A 15,792-nucleotide genomic window follows, 5' to 3' on the forward strand; every position below is an offset into this window, starting at 1 on the left:
GTGTTATATTGTATTGATTTTGATTCTGAAAACTCTTTGAATCCTATACTTCTCAAATTCTCAGGCTAGAATAGTAATAGTAAAAATCTGGTGTGGTACACTCACACCACTTTCCTTGCTCATTGATCTATAAGCCTCATTAATGAGGATAATTTAGGGAATAACATTATACCGATTGGCGGCTAAATAATTACAACTACGATTATACTATTGTGATTGTGTTCAGAGTACATTTTCCTTTGTTTGAATTATGAAATTTGAGGATTTTTTAAAAGTTGCCAAAACGGCTGTTCTACAAATAAAATATCGACATGTGTTCTTTTGAATAAACTGCTCTACCTACCTACCTCACGCACGAGAAGGAGGTTACCAAGTAAATTTCTCAAGGATGGGGTGGACCCCCTGTTAATTTCTCAGGGGAGAGACTCATGCCAGTTAATAGAGCTGATATAAATAACTATACAGGGTATGAATTTGAAAAAAAATCAGTCAAGTCATTTTTGAGAAAATCGTGATAGAAATTTAACAAACTTCATTCTTCTCAGGTATATTACGGAGCTCCTGCAATTTTCCCAGAAATGAGACTAATGTCAGTTGATAGGGCTTATAAATAGCTAACTAGAGTATAAATTTGAAGAAAATCGTTAGAGCCGTTTTCGAAAAAACCGTGAAAAACATGATTTTTAGCCATCCGCCATTTTCCGCCATTTTGAATTGAATTTTATTGAATTTCTTACTGTCGGATCCTCATGGTATAAGAACCTTAAGTTTAAAATTTCAAGTCAATCGGATAATTAGGAATGGAGTTATCGTGTTCACACACACACAGACCAACACCCAAAAATCATGTTTTTGGACTCAGGGGACCTTGAAACGTATAGAAAACATGAAATTGGGGTACCTTAAATTTTTTTTGTAAAGCAATACTTTCCTTACCTATGGTAATAGGGCAAGGAAAGTAATAATATCAAGTGACCTGGCTGGCTCAGGTCTGGTGCCAGAGTTTTCAGGTCGCACCTGATCAGTTCCAAGGTCTTTGACCATGATTTCGGCGTGGTTTAATAACGAATTGGCTAGAATTTAGCATGAGTTCAGCAAATTAGAGATCAATTAATCAATCAAATTCGTCTGTAGAATGAATACAGCAATGATTTATACAATTATAAATACTAGTCTTAATATCTTATCATTGGGAATGGAAAATCAACCGTAATCTGTTGAAAAACTCCATTTTCATTATGTATTCCAAAATGTATCTATACTTGTTTATATGAGTATCATATATGTTATATGTATCATATATGAGTATCATTGTTCACATATGCTTTACATATACATATATTCATTGTTCACATATGTATCTATACTTGTTCATATACGCTTGATTACCTAATGATGAAATGATTGGTTCTGATTATCATCCCATATTTTAAAACTGTAATTTTAGTTTTTTTGATGCAAAATTCAAAGGGAAGAGGCTCTTCATAGTAAAATACATAGTGGAAATTCATTATGGCTTTCCATGAATTTTTCCCCGATTGATTGTGCATCAAATGAAAATTTAATCATCAAACGAATAATTTATTCAAGGTATGAAAATCATAGTGTTCTTGAAATGATCATCTGCGAAAAGACAGCCAGATCGCTTGATTACCTAATGATGAAATGATTGGTTCTGATTATCATCCCATATTTTAAAACTGTAATTTTAGTTTACTACTATGCTATTGTCTCTGGGGAAATACATAGCTTACTCTTCATATGTCAAGGATCATTGTTGGAACAATATTGGAGCTCAATTACTTGCTTATGTAAGAATTACGTACTTGTTAAAGAAGTAGATTCATTAATTTTGAAGTGAAGATTATGAACTATTTTTACGTCCATGATTACAAAGCTGAATGTTCTTCCTTCGGAGATTGAAGTCTTTGAATAATCTCTGTTGCTTTGCAGAGTTTCGACAGCCCATGAATGACAGTAAAAAGGTGAATTAACATACTATATAATAAAAATACAAGACAATGGATTGTACACTGTATAATGAAGAATACAAGGACAATAAGGAAGATACCATAGAAGGATGTACCATAGATCATGGAATTGTGTCAGAAGATACCTGATAATTGTAACTTTTGGATGACAATTTTGATGTAATATTATTGATTCTATTCTTAGTAACGAATTTAAATACTACATGTCCGATATGAGGCTATATAAAATGATATTGGTTATCGGATATCAGATATTAATATTGTATATCAGATACTGGTTTTTATATAAATATATCTCAATATATTTACAAATTATATAGTTGCAAATTTATATTTATGAAGAACTCTTTCATAGAATTTTCACTTGATGGATTTTTAGATAAATTAGACACTATTTATTAGATACAATAATATTCCACTCATTATAGATCACAAAAAATTGATATCTGATTGTAGATTCCTTCACAAAAATCATGAATCCTCAATATTGTTATGAATAAAAAATAAGATTTCCAGATGAAATAAAATATCAACTCTCATGTTCTCAAAGTCTCAATACTAAGAAATGCAATGTCCGTGTAATTGCAGAAGAGGCAATATAGCTGGATGTACACAGACAATATAATTCAGAAGCTCGTTTGCACTGGTAATCAGATAAAATCGAAATTTTCTCCAGTGAAACGAGAGTAGTGTTAGTCGGTAGAAGGTTTTCACCATAGCTGGATTAATCGGTGCAGAACAGGAGTGAGAGAATATTCATATTGAAAATAAGAGGAATGTACTAAATGTTTGGTGCTGAGATGAGAATATCGGCAAATGTGAGGACAAGCTGAACGTAAATGAAATCAAATCGGAGTATAAGATGCTGGGATATGAGAAAACAAGATAATCAGAATGAACTTGAAAAAATCAAAGTATTTTATCAATGAGACTGGATGGAATAAAACTAATTGGTCATAGTTCTAATCTGCTCCGATCTAACAGTCAGAATAAGAGCGGAATGTAAAAATGAAAAAAAAAATATTTACTAGGCGGAGTTAGGACTTTTAAGTCCTCTCTACCACTCAACCTCGAACCCAACAATATTATGGATTGAGTAGAATATGGTAACTCAAAATTGAATCAAATACTTTCTAGATCAAATAAATTTCTAAATCAAATCCCATTTCGTGTAAACAAACGATGAATATTATCATAAGGCAGATCGGTTTTGAAGGTAAGGCTGACTCAATTTTCTACCTGTAGGCCTACTCTTATACACTCTGTTTCATTACATCAGAATGATCAACAGCGCTCGTGTCTTTGTCTAATCGACAGTAAAGTTTTATGATCAATAAATAGTAGTTTTCATGCTCATCTGTCATCAAAGCAAACTCTCCTACTGTATTTTGAAACGGTGATCATTAACATACAGGGGATAAACTCCTTAGTATGGAATATAATGAAAACTAGTTTGAGCTGGTTTCAATTCCACACATAATTTATTTAAATATTCGCTTTCAATATTAAATGGATGTGAATACCATGTAATGGTATTGTAAAAATGTATCAGACCATGTAAACATGTACCATGTAATGGTTACCATAAATCAAATGTATCAGAACAATGAAGACACCTTATATCTCTTTTTTTGGAACTGAAGTATGCTGCTGAATATCATGAGAGAAACGTATCATAATCATGAATGTGTGTTCAAATTTAGAATAATTGTAAAGCTCTCACACTTTCTGAATTTTTGTGGAGGTGATGTTGTGCAGTGGATATTCATATTGAATGGAAACGAGTTCATATGTCACCAAAACCGCAATTTCATAAGGACAATTTGAGTTACTAGTTTCGGTTGATCATGACCTCGAATTATTTTCAAAACAATGATTATGATATCGAGTAGTTTTCATTCATTAAATATCTAACATCACCTACTCAAAAATACAGAAGTTATGAGAGCTTTAAAATGATTCTAAATTATTTGAACACACATTTATGGTAATGCTACTAGTACAAAACTTTTCGATCCGTGGAAGACATCGGTTGTATTCATTTCCAGGTCAAGCAACAGAAGAAGAGCTATTTCGTAAGTCGGTGGAGATTTCTGTCAGGTTTCGTAAACTACAGTCGTAAACTTTATCGTTACCATAAATTTATGCCCCTAGCTGGTCGGCTTTGCTAATTTCATTTCGCTATAATTTGAGAGAGTGAATGAGATAAAAAGTATAGTATTTTGTACAGGCTTTGTTCTGAGACGTAATGAAAAACAACTACTCTGACACGTTCAAGCCATTATGAAGATAACAAGATTTACAATATTCCAAGTAATATTAGTTCGGTTACGAAGCAACACTAAGAATGCTCAATATATTCCCTCAGAGAGGGAATGGAGAGTCAATCATGAACACTGATTTCACGCCTAATTGGAGCATTGTCAGTTTCATTTAAACATTCCTGTCATATCTTAAAATACCTGGTGACCATAAATGCTAATTAAAGTAGAATTAGATCATGCTGATGAATAAGTCTAGTTTAGTTTTCTTTTGATAATTTGGAATGAACTTGATTGTATAATGTGAATATAAAATTGTATAATCAAATATAAAATTTTATCTCTTATACACCATTCTCTGATCTGACACAATTTAGGATTGGAAAAATATTATCATGATATATATCATGGTGCGAACAATAGTACTCTCAATGTTATATATGATGTACTTGTACTTGTTCCAAGGTCTAACGGAATGGAAGTATCTAAATTGACATGATCACCAAGATTCATAATAGGATTCCATAACCACTTCTTTCAACTATTGCATGAATCTATAACTTATTGAACGATCACATAGAATTTATTAGTTTCATGAGAAAAAGGGAAATGTTGGGGTTTCCATTAAATAAAATCAAGCGTTATAACTTTTTATTTCAGGTAGATGATTTTGGAATGTTTTACTGATTTTTGTGATTTTGCATTTCTTAACTGCTGTAAAAAGCAATAACTATCCGTACGTCTGTGATTGAAGTTGATTGTTATGTCTATAAAACTGATTGATGGTCTAGCTACTTAAATGCAAAGAGATGGGCTATAAAACAGTATTGTCAATAGACGATGGTGGATAATGGATTAGAAGGCGTTTTGAATGGATTCCTGTACGTTTCTTTTGACATTGACTTGGAGCTGTTATCTCAGTATACAGAGAATGATATGGATGTGAAATATTCTAGATAAAAAATTGAGGATGAGGATATTGAGTAGATAGGAACTACCTGATGTATAAGAAGCAGTGTACCCAAGCTTGTAGCAAATAACATAATGCTCAATTTTTTCGTCCACTTTCAAGAAGGGTGGGGATTGAACGGACTGGAATTCATGGGGAGAATATTTATTCTGGAAAATATGGAGCTGTATGTGCAGTATTCAATTTCTGACTCCTAGCATAGAATAAAACAATCTTAGGCTACGTACTAAGCACCGTATAGGTTTTCTCTGCTCCTAGATAAAAAGTTGGGGTAAGAATGTCGTGTAGATAAGAATTTCCCAATATATGAGAAGCGAAGAGCACAAGGCTTTTATAAGAAATATGATACAAGATTCGCTGTCCATTTTTAAGAAGGGTGAAGAATGAAAGGGGGTGATATTCATTGACACAATAACTGATTTTAAAGATGTGGAATCAAACATAGTTCTACATGGACCTTAGAATCTAAATTTCATAAAGATTCTTCGGAAACAGATTGCGAGTATTCTGTAATGTGTCTGAATTCAATATAATATATTGGAATTGGCAATGTTATCTATTGAAGGAATAGATGCTATAGCTAGATTACCAGGAGACAAAGTACAAAGTACTTAGCTAGATTACCAGGAGATACAAAGTATAAAGTACTGACTCCCATTTTGGAAAACATTGTCAACAATGAAAACGAGAGATCGTCTTTCTTCACCAGCAGAATTTGAATGCGTAAATAGATGTTGACCCAAATCATCTTATTTTGTGAAGGGAAGACTGTCAGGCTTTTGATTTGAAATTGAAATGTATCCTTCACAATCTACTTTTTATATTTTATGATGAAAATAGTTTTCACTCCTTGAGAATAATATCGTGAGTTTGATCTCATAAGATTTCCAAAATATACTTGTTGAGATATTACAAGAAAATAATGTAATTTGATTAGAAATAATTACCAGAGACTGTGGAGAGTCGCCTGAGAACGGTGTTATTGTTGAAGCTCGAAGCACTCGACATTATGAAGTTTGTAACTTTACTTTTTCCAGAAACAAACTAGCTTTGGTCAATCCTATTCTATTCCACAACTTTGAACTTTATTCCATTTGAATTGAGTGGAAATTGGTAGATCAAAACTAAAAGCTTTTTATTTTATAAAAATTAAACTGAAAATCATTAAATGCTTATGATTGTCTCATGTGCAATTATTTTACTATCTTCTTCACTTGGAATGTACTTGCTTCCTCATGGATATTGGGTAAATATTTTGCTTCAGTTGGTTTCTGAAGGTATTTGAGGTAATTGAGACACGTTCTTGAAACAGATGACCAGTCTCAGACAAAACGACAATATTGACGTTTAAAAACACGTATAACTCAAATTAGTGTTATGTAGATGGGTTCAAGATCATTGACATAACTGATACAAACTGTGAAAATTCCTTTATCAATGTTCAAGACTAGACATGGTTCAATATTGAAGGATTTCAAATTTTAGAACAAAATATTTATGATGTGTAGAATAGGTCAAACGTATTGGGTTAGGATACAGTTTTGTACTTTGAATGAAAATAATTGTCGGTGCATATTCAAACTCTCTCAGCTGACGTATATTGCAATGTACCCAGGAGAGTATGAAAGCCACCTCTGGAGTCTCCTAGCTTGGAACGCATTAAATAATGCAAAATAATTCGAAGGGATATCGTGCATTGAACTAACTGAACTATAGTAAACACGGCCAGCGCTCCTTTCAATTATGAAATAATTCTATTATGGTTTATGTATAACTATGAAAACTCTAACAATGATATGATTTATTGGTAAAACTAGTTCATTCCAATAATTATTGAATTCTAGAAATTAGACCTATGTGGAATTCCTTTCTATCTCATAAACTGGCACTGACTGATTATTCCATCTCAACCTCGTAAGTTGAAGACTGAGAGTGAATGCAATATTGACATGTTAATTTATTGAACTGAATTGGAGGAATGAAAATCTTTAAAGGAACCTGTTTTTCTGTTTATCGATAAGGACTTCACAAGAACTTTTTGAAACAAACATATTCATTTCGCAGAAAACAGATAAAGTCAAAACAAGGACTAAAAGTTGTCCCCATCCAGGAAAACTCTCGTCTTCCAGTTCAGAAAAAGAGCATTATATGTCGAGAGTCAAATGGAAATCAAAGATCCTGAATTCACAACAGTTGTTTACTGAATTTTATCAATTCTAGGGGAATCTACCAATTTATTTTCAAATCACAGGTCCTTAATTTATTCGCAATAGTTGTTTACTCAATTTTATCAATTCTCAGAAATTCCACCTGTCTATTTTTTATTCCTGGAATCACAGGAATCGATTGAATGTTTTCTGAAATTGATTGACCTTCGATCGATATAGACACACATCAACAGAACTCTATTAGAACATCTCTGAGTTCTTCCAGAGAAATCATTAAATTGCTTGCTTGCTACGGCAGCGAAGCTGCTTCGATGGCAAATATTGAGATCAGAGAATCTGAATAATTTCATAGAGTTCTTGAATAACTTCAATAGTTAATTTTGAAAAAAATGAGTTGTATTCGAGTGAATAAATACAAAAAACCTTCAATTCGAGCTAGATAGTTTTCCATGTTGATCCATTTATCAACTTGACTGTCCTTCACTCAGGTGATTATGAGAGAAAATACTATTAAAATCATTGTTAATTATCATATTTTATTAACTGTGTTTTCCTAGAAAAATCCTTTAAAATTGATCTTCCCAATTTCTGCACGATTCTGTCATAGTTGGCTGCTACATATGATATAAAATGTCTTTACACTAGTCCTATCCCATATTTTAAATGATGTAGTCGAGCATAATATAAAATATTTCGCACTTTATTAACGGCTAGGAGCAAACTGTTTTTAGAAGCGAATAGACCACATATAAAAGAATGTTGAGATGAACGAATTCAAATAAGCAGAGATGAACGATATTAATACTCTTGTACTAATATCTAATACAGTAATACTAAACTAGTACTTATCTTTTCTCTGACATAAGGTACGTGATCACTGCCCATCTATAGTGATATTCACCTCAAACTGTCAGCATCTTTTATATTAATAGCATAAATGCTTTCCAATCAATCAATACTGACAGCATGAAGTGAATCAGGCTATGGAGACAACACTAGTTTTGACTGCAGTGCCGTCAGAAATCCTCATATAAATAGTATCAATGCTTCTCATTCAATCAATGCTGACAGTTTTAAGTGAATCTAGCTATAGAAACTACCAATTTCGATGCTAGGGCCGTCAGAAATCCTCATATAAATTGCATCAATATTTCCAATTCAATCAATGCTGACAGTTTGAAATGAATCTAGCTATGGAGACAGCACGAGTTTCGCCGTGAATTCTGTCTCAAACTCGCCGTGCTATAATTCAACATAGATTACGTCAAGGCCATGTGCCATCTGACAACGTGCCATGTCATCGTGAGACACCTCTTCACTCGCATCACATCAAGCACATTGTTTTCAATTTGTTGCGGTTCATTATGGAGTAGACTACTTCTAGCGATTTGCAACAAAATTCCCCTACGAAAAAGTGTCTAGTGCGAAACGCAAAAACACACTACGTGCGAATATGAGGGTAATTTGGGGGAGCAGCACATAAAAACGCGGCATCAAATAAGTGAGCGTAGGATTTTGACGAGTTACGCGAGCCTACTAGAAAAACTACTGTCATCTAATGATAGCTTCTGAACAGAGAATATAGAATGTACGTAACGTTCGGCTTCCAAAAGATTGGTCTCATTTTTTCACGGCGATTCTGAGATGTTTGCTTGTATAATGAGATGAATGATAGAATAGAAATGTTATATAATAGAATTCAGAGTTCTTGATGATCTCTGAAAAATAGGTGAAAAGTAAATATTATTGATGGATTCTGTATAAATGTTGATCATCTTATTTGCGAAACAAGTATTTGTTTTTTGTTGTAGCTTTTGTAATCCGTGTTTATCGGTTTTCTAAATAGTAATTTTTTTATTCTTTTTCTAATTATCTATCCATTTGGTCAGAGAAAACCTATTCAAGGTTTATTCGTTGAAGGTTTTAAGATTGTTGATTGTATGATTGGGTTTTGTTAGTAATTAAGTTTCTCTCCATTTGTTAAAAACATCGTTGAATGGTTGGTTAACATGATTTGAGACAAAATTAGGAAATAGAATAAGTTTTGGGCAATAACATGTTTTTTATTTTTCGATTATTGTATTGTTTGCTCTATCAAATAATGAATAAATGATAATATTTGGAATTTATAGGCGTGTCTAGTCTCGAACAATGATTGTAAAGCCAACCTCAATTATATGATCAACAACTAACAGCCAATAATAGGGCTTCACCCATACCATAATTATATTCTGCTACTCATGGTTCAAGGTTAAAGTTTACTAGAGACTGATAATGTTGTGATAACTAAAACTAGTAGCCTATCTCAAATTGTTTTAATAAATTGGTGATTTTGTCAATATCAAGTCGTTTTCATTTAAATAAAAATAGAAGAATACTCACGTACGAATATGACTCAGGAATACAATGAACTTTCTGTTCAGTAAGATGTACTCACCTGTAAAATAATAGAAAAATGAATATCAAATAGGAATAAATAAAGATGAATGACAAGTAGTGTTAATTCTGAGAAAATAAATTATTCTTGTCTCCATCGCATCAAATTGATCTTGATACCAATTAATGGCAGCGATCAATATTATCAATCATGTTCATATACAACCAGAGATTGTAGAATGTAACTGTAAATTACTGTTTAAATATTGTTTTTATATGAGCGACAACATTGATTATCTTAATTTTTGACAATATAATCCAATAATGAACATGAATACTGTCGGTCCTGGCTGAAGTATGACAGTCGTAAGGCCCATTGACGGCTTAAATGATATATTCAGGCGAGGGGAACTTCCGTCAGGAACTCCCCACAAATAAAAGCCATACGAATATTATTAATAATGATACAGTGGCCTAACAATACAGCCAATTCTCTAATGAAGAATTCATTAAGAATCTTCAATCTTGCCATTTCAAATGGGAAACTTATTCACTGAACAGTAGTGATTAAGAAACTAAGTGCTGAACAGTAGTGATTGAAGAAAAAAATATAGAACTACAAGATTCAAAACATGAAAGAACGGAGCAATGCTTGCTTGCTCGACCTCACAATTGTAACGAAAAACATTCAAAAATATGCCGTACAGAAAAAATAAACCAGTTTAAAATTGAATGTGGAGAACACCCAAATAAATCTAATCATAATTGAATTTGTTGCCAAGGAGAGGCTAGCAATTTACTCATCACTCAGGTGACTGTTTCTTTTTCAACGATAGACAAATGAATCTTTTCAAACATCAGAACAATATCTATTCCCATGATGATTATCATCCGTGACGATGACCATGTGTTTGTTTAGCTTCAACGTTTCTCTGATTTATCATTATCTGCAATGATTGTTGTCATGAGGAATCCTTATTTTGATTAATCCGGCTACAAGCTGGCTACAAAATGGTGACTCTGACCAGTAATCTATGTTATCTGCCTTGAGTTGCGTGTTAACTTTAAAATCAACCCATTTGTTGAACACTAATTGAAAGTTGCAGGAAGGTCAAAGCAAGAACGGGGGTATTCTAATGCGCACTAAAATGTCCACTACATGATAATTCTTGCTATAAATAAGTAGCCTCTCATCAATTATATTGTAGGTATGAGAATGTAAGTCGATTTTCATTTTTCTCCATGTTTTCTATTGGTGGTGAATGAATGTTATCACACGCTTGTGTATGCTTGCTCTATGATGTTGTTAACATGAGGTAACATGTCGTTAACATGATGTTGTAACATCAGGGTAATTGCTCTGAATCCTCCTATTTTTATTGTATTTGTATAGTATATGAATCAAAATTCGTTCAAACAGGCACAGCCCAAAACTGCTCCTCCCCCAATCAATATATAGTATTATATATAATTGAATCAATTCTCTACTTGTCTATTCCGAATCATTTTGGTGCATTATGAACAGCCATCCGAAGTTATAGTACTGTTTAATGGAAATAATGAAATGAATTCCTAACCAAACTAATGATTACAATTACAACCCCGTAACAAAATAGTTAAAAACGTCGATAGAATCATTTTGCGTTGAATAGTATACAATGTGAACAAACTATTTTATACATTCAAAATTCAAATTTAAACTATTTATTTGAAATTTCATTCGTTTACAATATTATTTACAACATTTAAAGAATTTTTGCATTGTCACAATTCAACATAAATATCATTATATCACCCAGAGTGGAGAGTTTCTTTAATTCAATAGAAAATATGAAATGTTGATATGATTTATGAAGGTTTATCCCTCCTTGAAAAGGAGTGTTTTGATTTAAATGACTTGGTGGGTTGTAATGAGACTAATGGTGATTGAGAATATCACAATTAAATGTCCAAAAGAGGGGAACTCTTCATCTCCATTCTAGTTTCCAGTGATTATCATCGTCGTTGAGAGTCAATGATGGACCATTTTGAATGTGGATCAAGCACAACCAACAATAAGCATGGTTATTTTAAGCAGAAGCTCTAATAAAAATTGAATAATTGAGAGCTGAAGAATGATTAATTGGTAAGTTATGGAACATCACACACACACAGGTTTTGTAACACACGATCACAACTGTTCAAATAAATTCCACTGTCAAATTAATGCCGAAAACTTAATTGTTTATACGTTGTTACGTATAATTTACTTTTTACGAAACAGGTGATCGATTGCAAACAACACATCTTCATCATTTACCATAATAGAAAAACTGTATTATGTGAGACTCACCTTGAACAGTTGATAGCCCAATAATAATAGTCCTTACAAATGTGTTACTTCTAATTCTGCCAGAGCACTAATTAACGATTCTGACAAAGCTCACGTCTTTTAAAATCAAAGAGTTTGCAATACACAGTATTTCCACTTGAATGAAAAGGTCACAACTTGTTAGAAGAGATGATACTCCAGGCACTACCTATAGAATATCACTAGCGCGAATTCAAAGCAGTTTTACGTAGTCATTTGAGCGGGATCAGAAGCTTATCCATGCAAATCAATGATGTACGTTTGATTAGATCACACAATTGAAAGCTTTCCTTGATTTGATATCACGTTATCTAGCACAATTCAATAGTAGGTCATAAATTAAAATTTCTTAGTGGCTAATTACTAGTTTTTGGTAGAAAAATACAACTTGAAAGACATGGAGATCAAGAAATTAAATACGATAGTTGATATCACAAGTGGACCTACAGCATGAAATAAACAACCGTATAAGTTTTCTCTGGCTTAAGTTACCGGTAACTATTGAACAGTTTCCACGAGACGATGGTTTAACAATAATTGAACGTCAGTCTGGTAACTAGCCTAGCGAATTATTCTGACCGTCCGTGAAACCGAGGTGATACGAACGGCGTCCACTCAGCTACCAAACAGCCAACTACCAACTGCCAACTGAGCCATCGCACTTCTTGTAGCTGACTTTTACTTGTGTTGACTTTCTACAATACAACAATAGGCCAGCAGCTAGGACAAGAATTACAGTTAGTTTCTATTCAAATGCTGCCAAACCGATTCGGGGTGGAAGAGTTTGTACGTCATAGTGCAATTGCATAGACGTCTGCACGATAGATTCTGGATAAAAGGGTGATTTCTGTTTCCACCTGAATTGGCAGTGACGTACATCAATATCTATATCTGTAACTTTGTGACAACTATGAAAATCAAAGGGTGAAGACAAATTGTTATAATTTTAAATTGGTATGCAATCATTCGATATTGACGTCACGAAGGGTTGAGCACGAATTATGATTTGAAAATGCAATTAATTCCTAATAACGTAATGAATGATATAAAATTAACGTCACTTATTAGGGATGACTTTTCTTGGAATTGTGATAGCTGTCAATGAGTGCACGTTAGATTAATCATGATTATTAATGATGCCATTGCTGGAAAAACTTTTGTGTCCCACACTGTCCAAAACACTATTCAACTATTTTTTGGATAAACTTTCGGAAAATACAAAAACTTTTATCAATTGCTCCAAATGATCCACTATGAAGAAATGAGATAATATTGACACGATGTCTTATATTAGACGAGAATAAGTAGTATCTATCAGTTGACAATGCTCCATAATGCGATTGTAATATAGTCTATTTATAAGAAAAATTAAGAGCAACCGTTCTAAGAGACCAATCGTCCAAGACTAATCGTTCTTCTCTTTCCTAAATAGTTCTGAAAAAATGTTTTTTAATATTCAATTGCTTTTATTATTATGAAATTTGTAAAAGCGAAGCTTTTTTCTGGTAATTTGTTGATATTTTTAATGTATAACACTAATGAAGTCTTCATCTGAATAGATTACAGTTTTGTTAATTTATTCACTGTCCTAAATTGCTGATGAGAGAATTGTGATATTCTTCACCTTTGATGAGATTTCCAAATACCGTTCAACACTTTTGAGAGGTACAATTTTAATGCAGGTTGTACAAGTGTTTATCAACCAATTAACAAATCAAAATAATTATCAGTTCTCAGATTGTATAGAGCTTTGATTATCTCCAGCCCAGTAGATCATCTCTACAGTCAACCGCATTAAAATAGTCCGATGGAAATTGGAACAGATAAGTTCCAATTCCAATACCTTCTCAACCCCCCTCGCACCAATATACATTGGTAATTCATTAGGTTATTACTAGTAGATCTGTGAACAGTAGACCTCACGGTTTTCTCATCCACAAGTAGTGTCATCTGTTCTAGTTGATTCACTTGAATCACAATATTCACAGTTGAATCACTATTAAAACCTGCCATTTGTTTTCTCCAAGATCAAAAAACTCACTTATGTTTATAAACTCAGTTCACGTTTGAATTTGTATCCCATATGAAAATTTATCCAGTTCCGTGATAATCTTTCCATCTGATAAAAATATTTCTCAACTATTTTAGAATTATTTTTTTCCAATCAAGAATATTATTATTCCTTCAGCATTATTCAGATCATTTAATCATTTTTTCTCAATCACCTATTAAATTTGTTTTTCAAATGTGAGAATATTGATACTGATGAGCACAAATCATAAAAAATATTGAAACCCTACTTTATAGAAAATAGACACGGCCAGTCATCTGTGTAATGCATGTATAATCCACTTGTCAGCTGATTGATTATGAATCTATAGTCTGATTACTCCTATCTTCAAAGTAGATCACATAATTATATAGTAAGTGATATCAGAGTATAGAGGAATTCCTTTTCTTTTCATTTATCCTTAAAATGCAAAATTTCAAAAAACCTTGTATATACATCGGCGCGCAGTTGAAAAAGGAATATTCCTACCAAATCTCATGGAATTCTATCAACGCGTTTGGCCGTAATCGCGTTACGTACAGACAGACAAAAGAAAATCCGAATTAAAACATAGACTCACTACGTTCGGTCAATAAAAATATTGATTAATAATCAGCTGTGGTGAAAGTTCATCAACTATTATTTGACAAAGTACCAATTTCCATAGGATTATTTTCGTGCGGTTGACCATTTATAGTGGATATATTGCAGCAGATCCTAGTTCCAGTAGTCTAATATAACTGCATATTGAATTTGATAGATTTTCTCAGTGGGGAATGGCCTCACCCCCTAAATTTAGAGAAATTAAGCTTTCCCCTCCCCTCATGAATTGAGAACCCAAAAAGTATGCAAACCACCACCTCTTTGGGCACCCTTGATTTTCTCATGACAATTTATATTTCCATATCAGTCAGGATAATTTTTATAAGGAAGAAGACGTGAGAGCAACTAACTCAAACAACTATGACACTGTAGTCAACAAATTAAATTCCTGTCATCCTTGTTATCAAAAATATGCAATGTTTAGTACTGTTATAATAACAATGTCCAAAATATTATCAAATGAACAGATAAAATGCAATACGGAATAGATAATTAGGGATTATAGCTACTAATACAAACAAACGAGATACAATGAGTCAATCTGATCGTGATAAGGATTTTATTTGAGGGTAGCTAATTTTGATAATAGACTTTGATTTAGATTTTAGAAAGTACGCAGTTTATTGAACTACCAATATCCAAATCAATGTCATGACCGATAATGAACTCAAAGTATAGTGATGTCCACGTTATAATAGCAGTGGAGAAAGATAGGAGAACAACGTTGCCGATCCTCTGTCTTGTCAATGCCTTCTATAGACGGTAGCTGATACAGGTTTATTGATGTAATATCAACGGCTAATTCTCGTTTAAAATAATCAATTTTATTTAATTAAGTAAGAACTTAGATTTCTATTCATGATGAATTTTCATGATTAAGATGGAATTTTCTGCTAATTAATTATTAATTCTACATTGTTAAAAGACGATATGGCAACAGAGCGAAGCGGGAAAGAGATAGCGCTATCCGCTTTGTTGAATGATAGACAAGGATAGCAATACCAAAGCTGATCAAACTTTATA

General features: G+C 32.8%; 1 protein-coding gene across 3 annotated transcripts in view; it reads right to left on the minus strand.

Moving 5' to 3' along the window:
* The window catches only part of LOC111053121 (UNC93-like protein), a 106,716-nt gene that overhangs the window by 54,336 nt on the left and 36,588 nt on the right, over positions 1 to 15,792 (minus strand). The window contains exon 1 of one of the 3 annotated variants that reach the window (XM_039431244.1): positions 6,170 to 6,786. The exons of the other annotated variants lie outside the window; for them this stretch is intronic. Coding sequence (XP_039287178.1) covers positions 6,170 to 6,230 — 61 coding nt within the window. The 5' untranslated portion in view covers positions 6,231 to 6,786. Of the gene's footprint in view, positions 1 to 6,169; positions 6,787 to 15,792 lie in introns of those variants that run through there. 3 annotated transcript variants of the gene reach the window in all.

The sequence above is a fragment of the Nilaparvata lugens genome, chromosome 6 (assembly GCF_014356525.2).
Source record: "Nilaparvata lugens isolate BPH chromosome 6, ASM1435652v1, whole genome shotgun sequence".
Taxonomy (NCBI): domain Eukaryota; kingdom Metazoa; phylum Arthropoda; class Insecta; order Hemiptera; family Delphacidae; genus Nilaparvata; species Nilaparvata lugens.